Source organism: Lynx rufus, unplaced genomic scaffold (genome assembly GCF_022079265.1).
Source record: "Lynx rufus isolate CCGP_SWC_20201006 ecotype Redwood Valley unplaced genomic scaffold, mLynRuf1.p SCAF_17, whole genome shotgun sequence".
NCBI lineage: Eukaryota > Metazoa > Chordata > Mammalia > Carnivora > Felidae > Lynx > Lynx rufus.
The window spans coordinates 27,963,683-27,988,174 of record NW_025814831.1 but is presented as its reverse complement, the minus strand read 5'-3'; the positions used below and the strand labels follow the sequence as shown (position 1 = coordinate 27,988,174).

The 24,492-nt window shown below is 46.9% G+C and overlaps 1 protein-coding gene across 1 annotated transcript; it reads left to right on the top strand.

The window, feature by feature from the left end:
• The first annotated feature begins 504 nt into the window (after positions 1 to 504).
• On the top strand, positions 505 to 24,282 carry BATF (basic leucine zipper ATF-like transcription factor). Its single transcript, XM_047080332.1, has 3 exons — positions 505 to 1,063; positions 3,931 to 4,035; positions 23,727 to 24,282. Exons 1-3 carry the CDS (start codon positions 1,001 to 1,003, stop codon positions 23,934 to 23,936), a joined length of 378 nt encoding a protein of 125 aa, XP_046936288.1. The 5' UTR covers positions 505 to 1,000; the 3' UTR covers positions 23,937 to 24,282.
• Positions 24,283 to 24,492: the final 210 nt, after the last annotated feature.

The following is a 24,492-nucleotide window of genomic DNA, read 5'->3' as shown; positions in this document are numbered from 1 at the left end:
TGATGAGGGGCACAGAGTTCAGGGGAGCTACCCCCGGGGCCACAGGCATCCTGCTAACACCAGAACGCGACTCCAAGTGCGGTGCTCATTTCGCAATTTCTTACTGTTCCTCCATTCTGGGCTTTGACCCAGTGACCTCCTTGGATCCTTAAGAGTCAAAGCCCGTCCGGAGCTTGAGTCTTTCAGACTCTGAACACGAGAGGCATCTCTTCCCTTCAGTCAACCGGCTGCTAAGGTGACGCCTAGACATTTGGGACATCAACTCTAGAGCCCGCGCCGGTGGCTTCCAGAGCTCGCCGGGCCTCTTCTGTTGGGCAGTCAGGGAAGGACCAGGCTGCATGGGGGGTGAGGGAGGCCTGTCACAGGACGGATGGGTCGCCGCTTTCGGGTAAAAACCAGAGAGAAATCCCAGTCTCGTTGCTTTATTTTGGTTGAAAAATCAAGTCGGCTGACAATGGAAACTCTTTCCCTCTCCTTTCTGCCCTGTTGACAGGAGACGGACTTGCTAATTCTGGCTGGGGTTTTTCCCTGCCTGGGCTGTTTTTCTCTTTTATCTCCATCAACTGAGGAGAGCTGTTCTGCCTTTCAAACAGTCAGAAGGTATCTGGGGTTTTGTGTATTTTTTTTTTTTTCTGGTCTTCCTTTCATATAATTCTGTGGGTCTTTTCCCAGATATGTATTTTCTCTCAAATTAACTTCTACCTTGTTTAAGTTTCCGCCCATGTGACTTCCAGTGTGAGTTACCAGAAACCACAAGAGAGAGAGAGCGCGCGCGCACGAGCCCCAAAGCGAGCGACATGTCCCTGTGGGGAGCAGTGCCTCTGCACCCCAGAGCGAGGAGGACGCGGGGGTCAGAGGTGGCTGCAGGGCGGGCAGAGGAGGGACCTGTGCAGGGGGGTGGGCTGGCGGCCCGGGAGCAGCCAGGAAGGGAGGCCAGCTGGTGACAAGAGAGCCCGCGGGCGCGTCGGGGGCTGGGTGGAGAGCCCGGAAGACTGCAGCCATGCCTCACAGCTCGGACAGCAGCGACTCCAGCTTCAGCCGCTCTCCTCCCCCGGGCAAGCAGGTAGGGTCCCCCTTTCCCTGCAACCCACCTTCTGCGTCTCCGAGGGGGCGGGCAGCGGGAGGGCCAGGCCAGCTTGGGCTGCCCAGGGAGCCCCGGGGCGCGAGGAAGTGGCTGGTGGCAGGAACGCCCCGTCAGACTTACGACGGTGGTTGCAATTCAGCCGCCTGTCGGCGCGGACCCTCGTCCCGCACCCATGCCACCAGGGCCCCTTCTCCTCTCGGTTCCAGACGGGGCCCACCGCCCCCGCCTCAGCTGGGTCCTCACCCCGCGAAGCTTTCTAGGAAGCCAGGAGGGGCATGTGCATCAGAGAACCCCGGCCTCTCCGAGGAGAGAGGGTCCACCGGTCTGCAAGGCGGGAGAAACCCGAGGGGCACAGCATCACAGAGGCCGCATGCACCCCGGGCCCCGACGCGTGGGGTCGCGGGGGTAGGGGAGGGGGGACAGCCAGCAGGGCAAGAGAGAGAGAGGGAGAGAGAGAGGCCACGGGGAAAAGCGAAGAAGAAAAAAGAGCAAGTTAGACGGAGGGGGAAGCGGACGCAGGAGGACCTACAGGGGCCCTGCCCCTGCCGCCAGCACGGCCAGCGGAGAGCGATGCTGGGGCGCTGTCGCGAAGCCTCGAAGCCCCTTTCTTTCCCCTGTGGCCGCTGGGCAGGAGGAAAGGGTCAATCGGGAGGCAGTACTGGAACCTGACGGACGCACTCACTTCTAGCTCAGCTCGGCTCAGTTCCGGGGAAAGCAGAGCGATCGAGGTAGAGAGTCTGGGGGCGTTTTGGAATCTAGATGGTGACTTCCGAGTCAAAAGTTTTCAGCTTGAGGGGTGCCAACAGGAGGGGCCCCTTGCCAGCCCCGAAGCTTATTTTATTTATTTTATTTTATTTTATTTTATTTTATTTTATTTTATTTTATTTTATTTTATTTTATTTTAAATGTTTTAAAAGTTTATTAACTTATTTTGAGGGAGAGTGACCATGAGCTGGGGAGGGGCAGAGAGAGGGGGAGAGAGAGAATCGGAAGCTGGCTGGGCACAGCGTCAGTGCGGAACCTGACGCGGGTCTCAATCCCACGAACTGAGGATCGCGACCCGAGCCAAAACCGAGAGTCTGCCGTGTAACCAGCTGAGCCCCCCAGGCACCCTGACCCCAAACCTTTGGAGACTTCTCTTCACCACCTTCCTTGACATCCCTCCCTATAGAAAGGCTTCTGCATTCTCACCTAATACATCAAGAGATTAAAATGTCTTCCCCAACTCTGTGGTTTAAAAACCACATTCTTTGCTTAGCATTGACATCCAAGAGGGCTTTCAAGATGCTGCAGCCCAAATAAAAGTATATAAACATATAAGACAGCATCTGTCATGAATACCACACAGAAGAGCACCAGGTGGGGAGACGTCATAGCAGAGACCTCTAGAGGGCAAACAATCCAGTCCTCTGCTCCAGATGGTATCAGGGTGGCTCGGGCTGCCTGGAAGTCTGTACTCTTCTTAGGAAGGAAATTACTCATGGCTTCCATGGTAATCTGGGTTCCCAGCCCCTTAGAGAAAAGCACTTCCTTCCCATCTGACCCGATGCCCTCCTACTGCGATGGCCTGGAAGTGTTGGGCATGCTGGTGAGACACGCTTGGAGAGCACAGGGTCTTGCCCCAGGAACAGTGCCCCTCTGTCCCATGTAGACCTGAGAGGGAACAGGGTAGGGGTGGTGGAAGAGTTTTACTCAGGCTCGTACACCTATCCTGCAGTGTTTGGGGGACAGCTGGAGCTAACCTCTCTGCCCACGTAGAGGACATGTCCATCTGTGGGATATACTTAGAGGACACCAGAGGTCCTCTTGTCCTCCTAAGCACCCATCAGCAACCTGCCACAGCCAGGTAATCTCCACCGTTAGAGCTGTTCTTAGTCTCTAGTTTGTATTAGGCATTGTGCTCAGAGCCATGGGGAATGTCAGGGTCACTGAGCATAATGAAGGGAATGCAGGGGAAAGAGAGACTGATCTGGGATGGGACCTGAGCCCAGCGATGTGGCAGAAGACACATGGGTACAAACCAGTGAGGGGTGGGGAGTGGCTTGGAAAGGCATCAGACTTAGCAGCAGAAGATGTAAGTCCTGGCTTACTGTGAACTCTCGGGTAAGCCCTTTGAGCCTCAGTTTCCTCACATATAAGATAGAAACGATAATATCAACTTCACAGATTTGAGGAATTAAGCAAGAGCACCTCTGGGGTGCCTGGGGGGCTCAGGTCATGATCTCACGGTTTGTGGGTTCGAACCCCACATTGGGCTCTGGGCTGACAGCTCAGAGCCTGGAGCCTGCTTTGGATTCTGTGTCTCCCTCTCTCTCTGCCTTTCCCCCACTCTCCCACTCTCACTCTCTCTCTCTCTCTCTCTCTCTCTCTCAAAAATAAATAAACATTTAAAAAAATCTTTTTAAAAAAAGCAAGAGCACCTCTGAAAAAGCATTTTCACAGAAGCCGTCACATTGCTGGTGTCAACAAAGTTTCGAAAAAAAAAAAAAGCAAGAAAATTCTAGGCCGAAAAGAAGAAGGGTGGAGCAGCCCTCGAGGGCTGGAGAGGTGATAAAACACACTTCATCGCCTTAACCAATTTTTTCCAAATACAGCCCTATCTAGGCCCCAGGGTCTTTTTCTTCTTCCTGTAGCTTTTGGCCAGCATACCTATATAGATGTAAGAGAGCGTGACAGAGTGTGGGGAAGGTTCTCTTTTGGGCCCAGCCTTTAGGTAAGGAGGGAGTGAATGGGCAAATGAAAAGATGCACACGGATGGACGGACAGATACCGAACGGCAGGAGAACCTGTTTTAACTCAGAAGGGAGGAGCACACTCACCCCATTCCCATCTTGTCTGCTTCCCAGGACTCATCTGATGATGTGAGAAAAGTTCAGAGAAGGGAGAAAAATCGCATTGCTGCCCAGAAGAGCCGACAGAGGCAGACACAGAAGGCGGACACCTTGCACTTGGTGAGTGTTCAGGACTTCCTTCATTCTCTTGAGCCTTGGGCTTTGCTCCCCACCACTCATGGGTGCTTGGACCACACCTTTGAGCCTGTCTGCGTGGGGATGTGTATGTGGGGAGGGGCGGGGGAGAGTGGCAGGGTAGGGCTGTGGGGTGCGGTGTGGAGGAGAGGCTCTCTTATGGTTGTATTGAGAAAAATTTGTAGCAGAACATGAGCCATGGGGCTGATAGAGAAGTGAGCCCTTCTTCCTGACCCCCAAGAGGGCATGAAGTGTAAATGAGTTGATCACTTGAGGCCCAGAGGAGGGCTGGAACCAGAACGGCCTGCTTGGAGATGGAGGAGGCAGAGAGAGCTTGTGCCTCTGCAGAAGGAAGGCAGGACTGTCTTTGGGAGGAATTCACACGGTGTGAAGCACTTTGGGGGAACCCAGGAGCCCAGCGTTAGGATCACATATGGTCCCATCCCCTAGGAGGCCAGTGGACAGCCACCCCGGTCCTTGCATCCGGGGCTAGGCCTCCATAGGGGGCCGCACCTTATTACTTCGCCTTCCTGAACATCATTAAGTTTTATTTCGAAATATCTTTCATGACATCCCAAGGGATCTGTGAAAGAGGCAGTTTCAAGTACACTTATCTGGGACGGTCACTGTCCTGATTGAGTTGCCTCTAGTCTGGAACTTTCTAGAGAAGGTCCTGACCCCTGGCTTGAGCAAGAGCCTCGGGTGGTGCTGAGCTGCGATTCTCCTGGCGGAGCAGGGCTCTGATCAACGTTTCTGAATTCTGGCCGTGTGCCAGAGCACTGTTTCCTCCTTGTCACCCATACCTGACCGCCTTCCCTCTCTTCATTCTGCCCCTTCCTTGGTCCCTTAGGCTGCCAGCTCTTTCTTCACTGGTTCCTCCCTCTTCCACCCCTTCATCCCTTCCTCTAGCAGCTCAGCCTTCCTCTCCTTCCTCCTGAACCATTCCCGAACCTCGAGCATCCTCGTAATGTCTTTCAATGGTAAAAAGGGCAATTGGCACAAAGGGCAAGAAGTATGCTTTGTGTTTATTTGAAAGATTACCATGGCAATCAACCAGTTGGAATAGTTGTTTTAATGCTCTCAAGAAAGAGTAAGGTGTAGTTTTAGGGGGGAAAACAGATGCTTCTTTTAGCTTGGTAGGGAAGCGGAGAATAGTCTGCACCAACATCTCTGAACGGGTGCTTCTGTTTTATAAGAAATGTATTCAGCGTATCTTCTGTTGCATCCCAACATAGTTTTAAGGTCATAAATATTCGTCGAATTGAAAAAAAAAATAAATGAATGAACACCAAATTCTTTCTTCTCTTCGATAATGCTGATCGGCCGTCTAAATGTTAAGTTGTTGGGGACCCCGGTACTTCTATATTCTCTGTGATTTCATTATGGCTTAGGCTCTTACCACACTCCAATTTATTTAAGCTTGAAAATCTATGATCATGCACTTGTCTCTGTCAGATTCCGATTCTAATTCAATATTCTTTCGAGCAAGCAAGCAAACAAACAAATAAAAATTAAACAGGATAGAGGCGCCTGGGTGGCTCAGTCGGTTGAGTGTCCGACTTCGGCTCAGGTTGTGATCTCATAGTTGGCGAGTTCGAGCCCTGCATTGGGCTCTGTGCTGACAGCTCAGAGCCTCAAGCCCGCTTCGGATTCTGTGTCTCCCTCTTCCTCTGTCCCTCTCACGCTCCATCTCTCTCTCTTAAAAAAATAAACATCATGGGGCGCCTGGGTGGCGCAGCCGGTTAAGCGTCCGACTTCAGCCAGGTCACGATCTCGAGGTCTGTGAGTTCGAGCCCCGCGTCGGGCTCTGGGCTGATGGCTCAGAGCCTGGAGCCTGTTTCCGATTCTGTGTCTCCCTCTCTCTCTGCCCCTCCCCCATTCATGCTCTGTCTCTCTCTGTCCCAAAATAAATACACGTTAAAAAAAAAATAAAATAAAATAAACATCAGGGGCACCTGGGTGGCTCAGTCGGTTAAGCATCCGACTTCGGCTCAGGTCACGATCTCGTGGTCCGTGAGTTCAAGCCCCGCGTCGGGCTCTGGGCTGATGGCTCAGAGCCTGGAGCCTGCTTCCAATTCTGTGTCTCCCTCTCTCTCTGCCCCTCCCCCGTTCATGCTCTGTCTCTCTCTGTCTCAAAAATAAATAAAAACATTAAAAAAAAATTTTAAAAAAATAAATAAAAATAAACATCAAAAAAATGGGAAAGGATAAAGCCTTGCTTTTTGTGTAAGTAGACAATGTCCTGAGACTGTAAAACTGCTATAAGCTTTATAAGTTTGCAAAAGTAAAACAAAAAAAAAAAAAGAAAGAAAAAAAAGTGTGAATTAAGTATATCTCAGTGACTGTGCAGTCAGAAGCACAGGGTTTGAATCCCAGCTCTGCCACCTGCTATCTGTGTGATTGACCTTAGAAATGTTTGTAACCTCCCTTAGACTCAATTTTCCTATCTATAGAATGGGAAATGACAGTAACTACCTCATAGAGATAGTGCATCTAAAAAGCTGAACACACTGCTTGGCATATAATACTCAAAAATTTTTAAGTATAATAAGAGTAATATTAATAATAGTTATTCTCATAGAAGCAAGCTAAATTATCACAAGATTATATATACATTGCAGAATCTCAGGGCTGAGAGATTTCTTAAGGGCTGGCAAGTTCAGACACACTTTTGATGCTTAAGATTCCTCTACATGCGCCCCCCTCCGCCCCCACCACACACACACACACACACACACACACACACACACACACACACCCCGCTGAAATGGTCCCCAACATACGCCTGCTCACTTCTGTCGGAGAACTCCTTCCCTCCCAACCTGAGCAGAAGAGTCCTCCCTATCTTGAGCTGCACCACTGTTTCCCTGTAAATTCAACCCACTGGTCTTCATTTAAGCCCAGAGACACATCAGTGAGGGGGACATATATTTTCTTTGCTATGGCAAAGTTTTCAATGGACACAGCTGTCTGTCTGTCTCTCTCTCTCTCTCTCTCTCTCTCTCTCTCTGTAAGACAAGATTCAGAACCAGAAGATTTGGCCCATCTTGATTATACTGGCCATGGCTAGAGTGAGAGAATCTCTGGGCTTGGGATGCATGGAGACCCCAAGTCATGCAGTCACCACGTCCACACCCACACCTCCAACTGCAGTCTCTAGAATGTTCCTTCCTAGCCTCCCCACATCTGGGGACAAACTCCTCCTCATTCCTTTCCTTTGAGCACCACAGTGGTCAGGCTCACTGTTTGCCCAGTGAGTGGGTCGCATAGGTTTGCGTAGCTAGCCTGGGGGTTACAGTGCAGCTTGTTTCTTGACTTCAGGTAAAATTCAAGCAGAGGGTTTGGCTGTGGTCTGAAATGTTCATTTCCTCTTAGAAGTAATCACCTATCTTCTCTCTCCATTATCCTCTTAATTATGTTTGTGATTCAGGTAGAAAAACCTTCTGGCTTACCACCAGCATCCTTAAGGTCAAGGGCTTGGTTTACTCTTGAGTTCATGCTTGGCTCCACATGTTGAAGTTCTGGAACCATTCTCTGGCCTTCAGACATAGCCGTAGATCCATCCACCAATATTGTAAAGACCAGCGACTGAGAGTACCGTATCAAATAAGGGCTGTGCTTGCGTTACTGTGCTAGCCTCCTATGCTGGGGTAGTGTCATTTTCTCGGTTTCAGCTTTGCCACTATTATCTCTCTTAAAATACCAAAAGCGTTACTTCATTTCTGCAGTGAGAGTGTGGGTTACTTATTATTTAGCGTTTTCAGTATCTATCCTATAAGTGGCTTATACCAAAATGCCATATACTGATTGCTTTTAAAATAGAGTAGGGAAGGAGCCTCTTTCCACAACGGTTTAATCTTTTTTTTTTTTTTAATTTTTTTTCAACGTTTATTTATTTTTGGGACAGAGAGAGACAGAGCATGAACGGGGGAGGGGCAGAGAGAGAGGGAGACACAGAATCGGAAACAGGCTCCAGGCTCTGAGCCGTCAGCCCAGAGCCCGACGCGGGGCTCGAACTCACAGACCACGAGATCGTGACCTGAGCCGAAGTCGGACGCCTAACCGACTGCGCCACCCAGGCACCCCTCCACAACGGTTTAATCTTTTGCCAGTTTTCTACCATCCCTGGCATTGAGTACCCCTCATGTAAACTGGATCAGGTGCTTCTTTTCATAATTGTGATATCAACAAACAAAGTCGACATTCCATTTTAATTCTCTTCTGTTGGATGTTTCACACAAGCCCTTACCACACTTATTTCCTTTCCTTCTGCAGACAACCATGGAATCTGTTAGGCATAGTAGATGCATTGGTGAAAAATGACAAAGGCACATCTTGACCAGTTCATTTCCTTTTTAATGTTTTTTAATTAATTTTTTTAAGTTTTTATTTAAATTCTAGTTCATTTAGGGGCGCCTGGGTGGCTCAGTCGGTTGAGCGTCCGACTTCAGCCAGGTCACGATCTTGCGGTCCGTGAGTTCGAGCCCCGCGTCGGGCTCTGTGCTGACAGCTCAGAGCCTGGAGCCTGTTTCGGATTCTGTGTCTCCCTCCCTCTCTCTGCCCTTCCCCGCTCATGCTCTGTCTCTCTCCGTCTCTCAAAAATGAATAAAACATTAAAAAAATTTTTAAATTCTGGTTCATTTACATACTGGACCAGTTCATCTCCAAAAGACATCAGTAGCTAATAAGTGGATCCAGTAAGTGGATCAATTTTCAGCTGAAAACTATTAAAAGTGATAAGAAAACCCAGTCAGCTTTCGAAGTTAACACAAAAAAGTAAAAACTTTCCTATATGTAAACCACAACCAATTAGAAAATTTAATGGGAGGAAAGATTCCATTTATAATACCAACAATGAGGGCGCCTGGGTGGCTCAGTTGGTTATGTGTCCAACTCTTGGTTTCAGCTCAGGTCCTGATCTCACAATCTGTAAGATTGAGCCCCGGGTCGGGCTCTGTGCTGTCAGCACAGAGCCTGCTTGGGATTCTTTCTCCCTCTCTCTCTGCCCCTCCCCTGCTCACACTCTCTCTCTCTCAAAATAAATAAATGTTAAAAAAATAAACATTAAAAAACATTAATATATATATGTTTAAAAAATATATACTTTTCCATATACATATATATAATACCAATAATGGCAAATGGAAGGAAAGAATATATTTAACAAAAAATATGCAGGGCTCAATTTTTTACAACTTTAGAATTATTCTAAGTGATTAAAAAAAAAACATTCCAATAAGTGGAAAGATATGCCTTATGTAAAGATAGCAATTTTCCTGAAATAAATCTATCAATTTAACTTAATGTGATCCCAATAAAAACCCAATAGGACTTTCTGGCAGTTAGAAGAGACTTAGATTAGCTATTCTAAGTTCTTGGTGAAAAACAACCATGTGACAGCTTTTAGGAAAATTTTAGAGGAGGGTAATTAAAGAAGATTAGCTGAATTATAAATATAGAAATCAAAACAATGTGGAAAAGGCAGAACATTGGGCAGAACAGAATACAGAAAGAGACCCCAAAACAAACTGAAATTTAAGACCCAAATACATATGTCAGTTCCTAAAAACTAGGCACCAGAGCAAATGCAAAATGATGATGATAGCTTTTCAAACCAGTGAAAGAAAGCTGCATTATTCAATAAATAGACTTGGGACAACTGGCTAGCCATTTTGGGAGGAAGAAAGCTAGAGTCTTCATTTCTCATACAACATGCACACAGATTAAATGTAAAAAAAAAAAAAAACAAAACCAAAAAACAAACCACTAAAGAAATTTGGGGGAAAAAAAAGAACATTGAAAAATTATTTTGGAATGAAGACTTTTCCAGATAAAGTACAAAACCCTGAAACCGTAAAGGCAAAAACTGATATACGTTACCCTTATACATAAAAAATAAAAATTTCTATACAGCTCAAAATATTCTATGCAAAATCAAAGGCAAATCACAGATTGGGGAAAATATCTGTAATACACATGACCAAAAAAGGGCATATTTACTTCACACGAGAGCTCATATGAATAAGAAAATGATTAACAACCCAAAAGAAAAATGAGCAATGATTATAAATGGGCAATTTACAGAAAGAGAGAAAGAGATAGCAAATAAATATGGAAAAGATTCTAGACCTCACTTAGAGAAATGACAATTAAAGCTACCGGAAGGTTCCCTGCCAGACTGGCAAAGACAAAAAATGTTGCTAATATGTGACGTTGCCAAGGCAATGGAGAAGCAGGCACCACCACATACTACTTAGTAGGAATATGTCAGTACAACTCCATTAGAAGTCCATCCAGGGGGGCGCCTGGGTGGCGCAGTTGGTTAAGCGGCCGACTTCAGCCAGGTCACGATCTCGCGGTCCGGGAGTTCGAGCCCCGCGTCAGGCTCTGGGCTGATGGCTCAGAGCCTGGAGCCTGTTTCTGATTCTGTGTCTCCCTCTCTCTCTGCCCCTCCCCCCGTTCATGCTCTGTCTCTCTCTGTCTCAAAAATAAATAAACGTTAAAAAAAAAAAAATTAAAAAAAAAAAAAAAAAAAAAAAAGAAGTCCATCCAGGGGCACCTGGGTGGCTCAGTCGGTTGGGCGTCCGACTTCGGCTGGGGTCACGATCTCATGGTTTGTGGGTTCGAGCCCCGCATCAGGTTCTGTGCCGACAACTCAGAGCCTGGAGCCTGCTTCCTATTCTGTATCCCTCTCTCTCTGCCCCTAACCTACTTGTGCTCTGTCTCTATCAAAAATAAATAAATGTAAAAATAAAATAAAATTAAAAAAAAAAAAAGCCCATCCAAATTACAAGCGCACATACCCTGTCACTCATTTTACTCAGGTGTAAAATATCAGCAATTTTACATCTGGGAGTCTATTTACAGACATGCGCACAGATTACACAATTATGTGCACGTGAAGACACTCATTGCTGCATTGTTTGTTATAGTGAAGACTGGAAACAAGCTAAATATTCATGGGTGAGGAAGTAATGAAATAAACTATAGTTGTCCATTCAATGGGATACTAGGAAGTTGTCAAAATGTTACATCGAATGTGTTAATCTGGAAAGATTATCAAGCTTCTATACGCTTACGTGAAAAAGGGGGTGAATATGGTACCTAGTTTGCTCCCATGTATGTTTTTAATAAAAAGAAAAACATACACGTGCATATGTGTATGAACTTAAAATTTTTCACATGGGTTTTCCCTCAAAGTTAATATTTATTTCTGAAAAATAGGATGAAAGGTCTAAAGCAAAAGAGAGATACTTTGCCTTTTCCCCTTTTTTAATACAGCTTGGCTGTTTTTATCATGTGCTTTTATGTTTATAATGTACATATTTACATTCTCGACATCAGTCATTACTACATATGCATTAGGATGATTTCTTTTAAAAAAAATTTTTTTTAATGTTTTTATTTATTTTTGAGACAGAGAGAGACAGAGCATGAGCAGGGGAGGGGCAGAGAGAGGGGGATACACAGAATCCGAAGCAGGCTCCAGGCTCTGAGCTGTCAGCACAGAGCCCCACACGGGGCTCGAACTCACAAACTGCGAGATCATGACCTGAGCTGAAGTCGGCTGCTCAACCGACTGAGCCACCCAGGCGCCCCAGGATGATTTCTTTTTTAATTTTGATTTCAAACACTGAATAGTCTTCCTCTGTGACATCTTATCTCTTGAGCATCTGACATAAATATCTCAGTCCTTTGGGAGAACCAACTATAAGTTGGGATTTGTCATGAGTAACCCTAACTTCTACAGTACTAGACAAACCACTATAAGGAATGGCAGATCAGTGTCACTTGTGTGGCCACCCTGGTTGATTGTAGTGGCTTGAAGGATTTTGAGTCAGTGTCCTGGGTCAGTGGAAAAGAAAAGTTGAGATCAATTGAGAAGCTTTGTTCATGAAAAGGCTAAAAGTAGAAGAGATGCTGGGGAGACAGTAATATTAGCCCAGAGCTATGCCTTTGACAAGTCAGATCTGGCCTCCAGAATGGAACTGGAAGCAAGGTGGAGGAACAGGGCCAAATCTGAAAGCTGGAACTGTGAGCTGGGGGTGGGAAAGGTGCTTTCCTGGGGCTGGCTCCTAAAGGAGTCTTATACTAGTCTAAAAAAAGAAAAAGGGTTCCAGGTTCCAGGAGATATCTTTAATGCCATATATAACAAAGGTCCTGAGTGTAAATTAGGCGTGAAGTGAAGCTTTGAACTGATGCTGTGAGAATTAAGTTACTTACAATCGGAGGAAGATTGAGTAATGGAGGAAAAACAGTTGAGCAAAGATGTCAACCCCCTGGGCCTCCTTAGAATGACACTATTGTTCTTGGTCGTCTGGGGAGGACTGGAAGAGAAAGCTGCTTGTGGTTCTTTTTCACTCCTGGACTTCTCTCTTTTCTCTCTGGAAGACGGTGCCATAAGGCTTATTTGCATAGAGAAGGCATAGGTCAAAAACAAAAACAAAACACAGAAGGAATGTCTGCCTAGTTCTGCCCTTAAAAAATTCAGCGAAAATCAGTGAGCCATTTGTGGAAAATAGTCACTTCTCTTGGTCCTCTGTTGCTATGAATTTCCTTTTATTGAAAACATTAATTAAACACATGACTGTGTACCAGGCACTGGGTGTTAATGGCTCTACCTGTAGTATCTCATTTAATCTGCACAAAAGCCTTATTTCATAATTCTTAGGTTAAGTAATTCGATCAAGATCATACAGCTTGTAACGAGGTCTGCCTGACTTTAGAGCCCATCTCCCTAGCCATGATGCTATACTGCCTGTTTCCTTCGGACTCTCATGAAGTTATATTCACCTTCTCTGATATCCTCCTTGAGTCTCTTCCTAACTTTACTTTTTTGTTCTTTAAGCAACAACCTCCAAAATTCACACTTTTTCCCCCTCCATGATTAGGCCTAGTCAAGAAAGTAAAGTCCCGATGCAATATATCAACATATCCATTGAAACCCTTTTTAAAGAAGGCTGTGCAGCAATAAATATTAACATCTCACATAAGAATACTCCGGCACAGCAATTCCACTTACAAATGTTTGAAGAAAAAAATGCACAAAGATGCTTAGTTCATCATGACCAGTAAACACTTTATCAATACTATAAAATTGGACAGATGCCCAACAATAGGGGATTAAGCATATTATGACACATGCAGACACTAGAATTTTATGCTACCACTAAAAATGACTATGTATGTCTGTATCACAGAAAGATACATATGACATAGCAATGAGGGGAGAACAGCAAGTTACAAACAGTATGCAGAATACAATCCTGTTAATGTAAAATCTGTGGGTTTGGGGCATGTTTGCATACATACAGATATCTGGGAAGATGTTCTCCAAAATGCTAATAGCAGTTATTCCTGAGTCATGAGTTTTGAGTAGCTTATCTTACCCTAGTATTTTTCTGTATTTTTTTTGTTGTTGTTGTGATGAATGTGTACCATGTTAAAAAGCAGAACAACAATGTAGATTATTTTCATTTGGGAAAGAAAAGCATGTCAAGGCAATCTACCACCCCTGAATGCCTGTACCACTGATGATGGGTCCGTGTGGTTAAGTTTGGGAGGCATATTTGGGAGGAGGCCAGCTCCATACCGGTCTTGATGTTTATGAAGAATTTCTGTTCAAATGAGATTACAGGTCCCAGGTCCCAAATTGATGGTGCCCATTCAAGCAGATGTCTCCATGAAGCTGTCCTCAGCGAGCAGCACCCAAACTTCTCTCTCTTGAAAAGAATGGGAGCATCTCACCAAAAAGTCCTTTCCCAAACTGCTTGGGGATTTTCTTAGTTTCCTCCGTAGTACTCAGTCTGGCACCCTGCTTCCTAGGGGGCATAGAGTGGTTCCACAGGACAAAGTCCCCTTCAGATTGTGGGATATCATTATGTAGAGAGCATCATTATGGGTCCATGTGGTAGCGTGGTTGGGGGAGGGGGCGGGGGGTATAACAATAATTATGGTCATATTCCCTTGTATGTAGAATCACAGAATTAAAAGATAACTCAGAGATGCTGCAAACCAACCTACCGTGTAACCAATGGGGACACTGAGGTCTTTCTCAAGGACGCCCAAAACCCTAAACCTCTTGCCTGCCCACCATTTGCTTTTGATTTGTACCACTTTGTTGAATAGGACTTTATTATTCAGAGGGTGTTGCTCCTACACGTCCTTTTGCAAAGGGTAAGCCAAGAAGTAAACCATTAACCAGAAGGCTTGAATGACCTAGCCAATCTTGGGCAATATAGCCCAAGCATATACAGCAAGTGATGAGAAAGAGAGTCCCGGGTGGAGAGGGCCTGAGGTTTAAACGTTCCTTTATGTTAAAAAGGTCTTAAAGTTGCAATACAAAATGAAAAGGACAGTAATACATTGGGGAAAATACTTGCATCAAAAGAAATAAATGCAGATGTCACATTTATACCATAGAAAGAACGTCCTTTTTAAGAAAAACATCCAGACTCCAATAGGTAAGTGGGCAGAAGCTATGAACAGAAAACTTACGTAACATTTTTCCTACCAAAATGAAAATAACCCAATTTTCTATTCTGATTGTGAAAATGATACACACTAAGGGCTTCTCAGCCTCGGCACCACTAACATTTTGAGTTGCATAATTCTTGGTTGGGGGAGGGGGATCCCGTGCACTGTAAAATGTAAAATCTAACCCCTACATTCCAGTAGCAGCACCTCACCCCTGAGCTGTGATGAGGAAAAATATTTCCAGACCTTGTCCAATGTTCCCTGGGAGGCAAAATTGTCCCTGTTTGAGAATGCTGTTCTAGGCAACAGACCCATAGAAAATTCTTCCTCCTTCGTTGTCAATAACTTGTCACATTACAATGAAATTAAGAAACCCTCAAAAGGCTAATTGGCCAAATAAAGTATTTAAAATTAAAGTGCCTAAATGCCAATGGGGTTAGAGTGAAATTGACACATGTATTCACTGCTGGTAACATTGTATATTTTACATAACCCTTTTACTGCAATAAGGCCCTGAACTGGAAGACTGATTGTGCCCTTTGCTCTGCTAATCTCACTCCTACAAATTTATCCTAGGACATAACCGAACAAAACCCAGAATGCACCAAGATGTTCACTGTGGTATTACTTACAATAGCAACATTTTGAGAGCAGCCTAAATGTCCAACATTAAAAAACCATTTGGGGTAAAGTGCGGATCTTCCATTTGATGACAGAGCCAATAAAAATGATAATTATGGTGATTATGGAGAGGTGACAAAGTCAAGACAAAGCCAAATACAAATTGTATTCTGTACAACGATTGAGATTTCATACAAATGAGTGTTTGTGTTTCTTAAAAAGGGCAAGAGGGCAACATGTGCAAATGGAAACACTTGTGTTAAGAGTACTAGAATCATGGGTGGGTATGATTTTTTAAAAATATTTTAAAGGTAGTTATACTGCATATTTTTTTTATTTAAAAACATACGAAAATGGGCAAATAGAGATCTGAGTGAACTCCGGAGGACAGTGAGGACAAGGACAAAGATGATATCACTGAGCTAGAATGTGGGGGTCAAGTTTTAGTAAATCTTACCACTTATCCTCCAAATGGGAACACTTTTGGAAGCAAAAACAGCACTAGTAAGAATTACACCAGGACAACAGGTATGTGCTGGAACTGTCCCAGCACACGACTCATCACTCTTGGTTTCAGGAAACCAAGGAAGGTGACCTGAGCTCTTATCAAAATTCAAAAGGAAGATAAAGTTCAGGGCCACGCAGAGTGGACTGGATTCCTGGGGCCAAAATGTAATTTCCTGCAACGGAGGATCCTCTAACCAAAGTATTTTCTGGGTCCTCGGCTGGTATGAGAACACGCCTTCCTGCTAAAGGGGTAGAGTGATCCAGAAAATTATAAAAGCAAAGGCCGTATTCCCAGGACTAGATCCAATGTTAGCAGAAATGATTCATCTGCCCAACAATTATGTATTAGCCCCCTAGGTGCCAGGTATGGCTTGGCTTGTTCTAGGCGTTGAGAGCACAGCAGGGACAAGACAGAGTCCCTGATTTCATGGACCTTGCATTCAACTGGAAGTCACACTAGAAAACAGGCAAGTACGGGCGCCTGGGTGGCTCAGTCGGTTGAGCATCTGACTTCGGCTCAGCTCATGATCTCATCGTGAGTTTGAGCCCCACGTCGGGCTCTGTGCTGACAGCTCAGAGCCTGGAGCCTGCTTCGGATTCTGTGTCTCCCTTTCTCTCTGCCCCTCTCCCACTCGTGCTCTCTTTCTCTCAAAAATAAATAAACGTTAAAACATTTTTTTAAAAAAGAAACAAAACAGGCAAATAAATGACAAACAGGCTCAACACATAAAGTGAAGAGTACTTCGGTGAAAATCAAATAGTGCGATGTTGAATGTAACTAATGGACAGACGGGGTGGGGACAGTGAGCAAAGGAAGGTCTGGTCTGTCTGAAGCCCTGACAGATTGTGATCGTAGAAGGAGACTGGGAGGACCTGAGGAAAGGGTGTGCTCAGCAGAGCCTTGAGGCCAAACTGTGTGTTGGAAAAGGGCCAAGAGTTGGAAAATATGCCTTGTGGGCCCAGGCCTCTGAGACCAGGAGAAGGAACTCAGGGAGGAGCCTGTGGTAGGGAGCGGGAGCCCGCTGGGGGTGGGGTGGGGGTAGGGGTGGGGAGTAGGGTGGGGAGAGTCAACAAAACTAATTCAGATCTGCCTGGGGAATATGTCTGAACCTAACTTGTGATCTACAAAATGGGAAGCAATAGCCCCTCCCTGGGTTGTTCGATGGTTAAGTGACAGAGTAAATATAAAAGCAGAACAATATTGCATTTGTTCTGTTTTGTTTTGCATTGAGAAGGTTATATTTGTTCATTTGTTTAACGCAGAGCGCTTGGCATTTTCCTACAAATCAATCAGATGGAGATATCAGATGTATTATTATATATGAAGTCATATATGACTTAAGTCATATATGACTTCATATAAGTCATATATGACGTCATATATAATAATACTTTCCAGTTTATAAAAATTTAAGAGCACGGGCCTGGCTTTTCAAGTCTCCTTCGTGTGGAATGGATGGGGAGAGCCAGGTTCCCGCTAAGGAAATTATATGCAGAGTTCCTAAAATGGTGCTCATTCTGCTACTCCCACGCATAGGTTCAGTTTGCGGAACAAAAGTGTTGCTGAGTAGGGATTTGACCTGGGCCTTTTTAAAAAAGTGAATCTCTTCCACTCATTTGCAACTATCCTTGTTATAAAGTAGAAGCTATAAAAGCTAGTAAATGCTTAGTTAAACACTCCCTTGGACATGTCACGGACATCATAAATTTACTTAGTAGACTCTTCATAAGCAGGGTTTGGTAAATTATTAGAGAGCTCAAGCTGGCAGTCAAGCAACATGATTTTATTGAACACTTACTATGTGCCACGCACTGTCGTAATCAATGATGGCAAAGCAGTGAAGGCAGTGATAGACCCTCATGGAGCTCCACAATTTAAAGGGTACCTGGTTTGATCAAGTTATCATTAATGAGATTCAAATAGAGGTCCTACCTCTGGCTCTTCTGTCATAAAAATGAACTGTTCTGGGCTACTTGAGATTGTTTTCGCCAAATGTAATAGCAATTGGGATAGTAAGGCCTTTGGCTTAAATAGGCATTTACTTTCAGAAAATACTTTTGACTTAGAAACATCCTCCCATCTCTCTAAAGTTATTTGTATTATGCTATTTTTACTATATATTATAAAATAAAAATATTTAATAAAAATCTAAATATATAAAATACATTTTAATAAAATTAAACACTGCCCATAGTTATATTCTTACATTTTTAGAAAGAGGAATCAGCTACGAACATGATTCCCAAGCTAATTGCCCATTAAGCTCACCTGGGAAACAATTTTTTAAGCTTATTTATTTTGAGAGAGACAAAGAGAGTGCAAGTGGGGGGGAGGGATAGAGAGAGAGGGAGAGAGAATCCCAGGCAGGTTTCACGTGGTCAGTGCTCAGAGTCCAATGCGGGGCTCGAACCCAAAAAACTGGGAGATCATGACCTGAGCTGAAATCAAGAGTCGGATGCTTAACCGACAGAGCCACCCAGGTGCCCCTGGGGAGCATTTTTAAATTTTTTTTTCAACATTTATTTATTTTTGGGACAGAGAGAGACAGAGCATGAACGGGGGGAGGGGCAGAGAGAGAGGGAGACACAGAATCGGAAACAGGCTCCAGGCTCTGAGCCATCAGCCCAGAGCCCGACGCGGGGCTCGAACTCCCGGACCGCGAGATCGTGACCTGGCTGAAGTCGGACGCTTAACCGACTGCGCCACCCAGGCGCCCCAGCATTTTTAAAAGTCTTGATGCTTGAGACCCATTCCAGGACAATCAAATTGGAACCTCTCACAGGAGTGAGATCCAGGAATTAAGATTTTCTGAAGCTCTTCAGGTGACTTCAGTATGCAGCCAGGGTTGAGACCTGGGGAGCAGTGATATTTGAAGCCCGTCAAGTGCATGAGGTAGAATGTGTGGAGTGAGTTTAGTACAGTTGTAGGGGTTTTATACCCAGACACTGTCCCAGAGGCCTGGCAGGTTTAAAAAACAAAACAAAACGTAATTCAAACCTTTGTGTTCATGGCAATTATCAGTTGTTTTTTGGAATTGGGCTTGCTAGTGATAAACTTTCTAACTTGAGATATCAGCCAGGATTGCATTTAGCTACGAGTAATAGAAGGAGTCCTCTCACAAGGAATTCGAGTTGGACAGACCAGGGCTAAGGCAGGAATGTCATCAAAGACCCGAGCTACTTCTGTCTCTGTGCAGGTATGCTCAGTATGTGGCTTTCATCTTCAAGGCTGCAAGGTAGCTGCTGGACCTCCAGGCATCAACCTGTGTTGAGGGAGGGTGGCTTTTGTCCTGGTGAGGCTTTGCTTTTTCAGTTAAAAGGGAAGCCCCACCCCCAGGTACTTCTGCTTACACCTTATTGGTCAGAATCTGTCACATGGTCATGCCTAGCTGCAAGGGAAGCGGAGCATTTTGGTGAATTTGTTTTCTAGCCTCTCTAGAGGAAAGCAAGGGGGAGGAGTTTAGGATGGCAAGAAAGTAAAAATTTCTCCGGAATCAGACTTGTACGTTATTCAGTGCAAAGGCCTGTGGTTTAGTGTTTCCTCTTCTCTCTTCATCGGGTGAGGACCAGAAGTTGGGGCTAATTCCCCCGGATTGGTTGGAGAGGTAGGCATACGTCCTACCATGGCTTCGGAAATGTCCTACCTGTCGGTTCGCAGATTTCTCCAGCAATGGCGGGCTCCACTCTGTATCTGCATTTTGTGGACGGGGATTGGTAACTGCAGGAGGCTGAACATAGCTGGGTGCGAGCGATAAGCTTCACACACTACTCTCCTGCTTAAGTGTAGGTGGGGGCTGAAAGGTCACCCGATCAATAAACGAATACATGTTCTCTTGAGGAGGAACACCCGGGACTATTTTCACTCTTCTGGAAATTGTGATTAGAAAATTCAAAGAGAAGTAAACCAGAGCTGGCAGGAAGAAGGACCAAGCCCCGCTCAGAATGCCTGGAGAGTCCCTGCCAGAGCCTTGGGCCAGAGCCTGTCCTTGGCCTTGGTCCTCACTGGCTTCCCTGTGGGTAAGGGAACCGCCTGGGGATTCCCCATCATTCGAGAGCTCTTTGAGTGACCCTCTTTCGGCCCCTCCAGTAGGGAATTTCCCAGAATGTTCCCACACCCCCATGAAGCCTCTTCATTAACCACCCCCGAGCTGCTTGTAGTTCATGACAGGGTTGGCATCAGGCAGCTTCACAGGCGAGGGTGAATTGTGAACCTTATCGCCCGGACTTGCAAGAAATGGGAAAAGAGGGAAGATGAAATGGCAAAGCCAACAGGGCTGAGGCCTCACAGAATAATTACCAAACATCATACGATTTTAACAGATGTCAAAGGCAAGAGAAAATGGTGGGCACATACTCTGAAGCCAGACTGCCTCCTTCTAGTCCTGCTGCTGCAACTTACGAGCCAGGTGACCTTGAGCGAATTACTTAACTTCTCTGTACCTTAGGTCGTCCTCTTCTGTAAAATGTGTCTGATAACATTATCTACCCGATAGGGTTGTGGCAAAGATTAAATATGATAATAACTAAAATACTTTGAAAAGTGATTGATACGTGGCAGCATTCAATAAAAATGATTACGTCAAGCTAGATTATTCTTTTACAAAATCGATTTCCACTCATTTTTCTCATATAAATTGAGTCTACATCCCTCTGCTCCCAACAGCCTTCTCCCTGACACTCACGCGCACCCCTTCCCAACGAGTGGGGGTTGGAGGTTAATACGCTCAGTTCGGACTCTGAGATATTCCAGAGGTGAAGAGGGCTTGGAGAGCTTCTAAGCTCATGGTTCCTTCTCATGGTTGGCAGTGTTCATGGCACATTAGGATCCCCTGGGAGCCTTTAACAACCCAAATGCCCAGGCTGTACCCGAGACTGCTTAAACCAGAACCAGGCACTGGTATTGGTAAGGTTCCCCAGGGATCCCACTGATCTCAATGTGTGGCCAAGGTTGAGAACCACTGTTGAGGTCCAGTCTTCCCGTTCTAACAGGAACTGGGGCTCAGAGAGGGAAAAGAGAGTCATGGGGCTCACCCAGCCAGGGCCCCGGTCCCCAGTTACTGCGGATGGAGCCCACTGTTGTTGTATGTTCTGGACCTCACTGTGCATGTGGAAGAAGGTCCGGCCTTGAGTGAGGCCTCTCAAAGCGTAGCTGGACGGATGATTCCCTCCCAACTCTGGGCAGGAGGCAGATGATCAGCTCTGTGACTGGAAAGTATGACTAACTCAGGCTTCCAGTGCGGTGTCTAAAGATCACCCAAATCAAGACCTTGTTTTCTCTTGGGAGACTGTAGGGCAGTTGAAGACTTCTTAGTGATCTCCAAAGACCTTTGGTCACGTAAGTTACCAGTCTCTTCGGGGAAGCACTGGGTATGCTAGAAGAATGGGGCTGAGGGCGGGGAAGCCTCCAGCCGATCCCTGCTCTGCATAACCCTGTATGGTTATGGGGCTTTGGGTCAATCGCTGAAGTGTCTGAACCTCCGAGAAAATAAGTGTCTTGAGGCAAATTCCAAAGCCTTTCCTCGTAGCGGCTGCTGCCACCGGCCTGTAATCATTTGGAGGGGGTGTTTGGGGTAGGTTTGTCCCAGGGTCTCAGTTGGCCTCATCTGAGAAGTGGGAATAATGGTAGCCAGCTGGCCTCAGCGTGTCCATCTCGGGGTTCCCGTGAGGAGCCTCAGGGCCCCAAATGAATTCCAAAAAGTGGAAAGCAGCTTCCAGGGAAGCCCAAACTCACTGTGAGCCAGCTCACTGCTCCCTGACTGCAGCAGAAGACATGCGTGTGAGAGGCCGACATTTCCTTCCCAAACATTCTGCTCCCGTCCCCCCTCACTGAGTCCTAGATTGCTAGCTGCCACTGGGAAGTTAAGGGAAGTGGGGGGATGTGATCCTTGCTCCTCCGAGTTAACGGCCTTTGCCAGCTGTCCCCGTGTGAGTCCCTTCCGGGGCATGACTGCCCCAGGGAGGGTCAGAGTGGACCAAACGTTGGCAGGTGGGGACATGTTGGGAGGAGGCCCCAGATCAGCCACTTCCTTCTACAAGGGAAGTCAAACTCTTCCTCTTGCCAGTGTCTGGCTGGCAGTGAGGCTGCTGGGCTGGCAGTGCTGGTTTCTCTGGGGCCCTAGCAGGAAGCAGTCTTGCTTCCCGAGGTAAAGATGAGTTTCTTGTCACAGGGGGTTGTTTTCTGGTTAGAGGCAGCGGCAGTCGTGACGCCCCATCCTAGAGCTCTGGGATCTGCAAGGCAGGGGGGGCGGGGGGCGGGGAGAGAAAACTAGAGAGAGCTCAGCAGAGCTTGCTCGGGGAGGAAGAACCTGCTGTCACTTCCCGAAAGCTGGGCCTGCCTCTAGGCGGGGAGAAGGTCAGAGCGCGGTTGGTCCCTGTGGCCCGCCCACCCTACCCCTCCCTTCTGCCTCGGGGTTTGCCCAGGCTCTTCAGAGCACAGAATTTACAGTAAACGTTGTCACCAGTGGAAACTCTCAGAGGGGGCGAGGAAAAGGGCTAGAGGAAGGGGCCAGGACTCCCGGCCCCCAGTTCCCGTCTTACCAACCACCCCCCACCCAGTCTCATGTGTTGCTTTCTCTTACCTTTCGGTAAAGAGGGGATGCCCTGCCTCCGGGATGTGCCTGGAAACAGCCAAGTGGCGAGATTAGCGAGAGCCAGCCGTACCTTGCCGAAGAAGCCAGTGCCTCTGACCCCACCATCGTGGGTCTGAGTATCCCGCCCACCCCCACCCCATGTTAGAGATAGGGGTTTCCTTTGTACCGACCTAGCCACATTTTCTAGCTCAACGCCACATACAGGAAATGCCAGGCTGGGGCCGAGCCTGCCTGCATCTGTCCTTCACAGACAGATGGGAGCTGGCTTGATGGGTAAGGCCGGTCGTACACCCCTCCGCCACTTAAAAAAGAAACCCTGGGCTCATGGATGAAGGCCGTTAGCAGCAAACCTGGATATCTCATTGCTGCTTATGCTCCTGATGGGTTATGTAAGGTGCCTTTTACGTGGTAGGTTATCTTATATCTGCCCACTGCCCACGGTAGTTTTGAGTCAACTTCTAGGCCAGCAATTAATGTCATCAGCCAGCCAATCAACGGACATTTGAGTTCATAGTCTGTGTTCAGGCACCTAACATTTAGGCACTTCATTAGTGCTTGACTAACTAAAACAAATCTAAGGTTGCATTTAACTCACGTTTGCAAACTTGCCCGATCATTGGAATGACCTGGAGCACTCGATAAAATTCAGCGAATTCCCAGGGCGTCTGGGTGGCTCAGCTGGTGAAGCTTCCACCCTCGGCTCAGGGCCCGATCTTGACGTTTGCGAGTTCTGAGCCCCGCGTCGGGCTTTGTGCTGACAGCTCAGAGCCTGGAGCCTGCTTCGGATTCTGTGTCTCCCTCTCTTCTTGTGCTCTGTCTCTCTCCCTCTCAAAAAAAAAAAAAAAAAAAAGTAAATAAACATTTTAATAAAAATTCCGTGAATTCCCAGAATTCGCCCCACATCCCAAACCCATTCAGTTCAAATCTCTAGATTTCACGAAGAGCCTGGAACTGTGTGACAAGCCCTTAAACTAATTCTACTGCTACGGCAAGCTTGGGAAATGCTGACCTGTATCAAACAGAACTAGAAAAACTCTCTGCCGTTTCTTCAGGTTCTAACCTGCCAACCAGCTTCCCCTCACCTACCCTTGCCCCTCTCAACCCACGTACACACTCACGGAGACCCATGTACACACGCACACACACAAAGGAGGGTGCCCACACGCATTCCTGTGCCCGCCTCTGTTGGGTGGGACCATGTGGAACCGCCATCTTTATAGGTCAAAACAGACAAATTCCAGCAGTTTCATAGGCTCGACCGGGCACCTATGCATACACAGGGGCGCAGAGATGCACCCGCACTCACATATGACACACGCAAACACATGTGCACGCGTGCACCCACGCGTGCAGAAAAATTCACCGACGCCCGTCCCCACGGCTGTGCCGGTGAGAACCCAGTCTGGACTCCTCCGGTCCCCCCTCCCCCGATCCTGTGCTTTCCTTGACGCTAGTCTCAGATGCTGACCTGTCTCCCCACAGGAGAGTGAAGACCTGGAGAAACAGAACGCGGCTCTGCGCAAGGAGATCAAGCAGCTCACGGAAGAGATGAAGTATTTCACGTCGGTGCTAAGCAGCCATGAGCCCCTGTGCTCGGTGCTGGCGGCCAGCACACCCTCGCCCCCCGACGTGGTATACAGCGCCCATGCCTTCCACCAGCCTCACGTCAGCTCGCCTCGCTTCCAGCCCTGAGCTCTGAGAGGCGGTGGGGGGCGGACGGAGCCCCCCGCCCCCAGCCGCCCTGGCCGGCCTCGGGAGGGGCACACAGACTGTGGCCAGGCCGCCCTCGCCCCTCAGGGCCCTCTCTCCCTCCGGAGACCGGGAGGCAGAGGCCCGGACAAGGATCGAGCCCAGGACTGTACCGGCCGAGAGGGTGTGAGGTCACCCAGCGGCGTGGCCGCCTGTCAGCATGTGCCGGGCCCCCGTGCGGACGGGAGGCCCAATCCAGAGTCAAATCCGACACGATGCCCAAGTCCCATGGCACAGAGGGAGGAGGGCAGGGTAGGGTTATTTTTCTAAATAAATTTCTTAAAAGCAACCGGTCTGGCAAGAGGTTCTCTTCTTTCACGTAGTCCCTTGAAAGCCTAGGTTCTGCGGGGGTGGGGGCCTTCTTTTGCTCTTGGTCTCAGCTCTGGGGACTCTGCTAATCTCTTCTTTTCCATGGTTTGGTTGGCCTACTTGGGAAGCTGGGTGTTTTTTTGTTTTTTATTTTCTTAATGTTTATGTTGGAGACAGACTGTGAACGGGA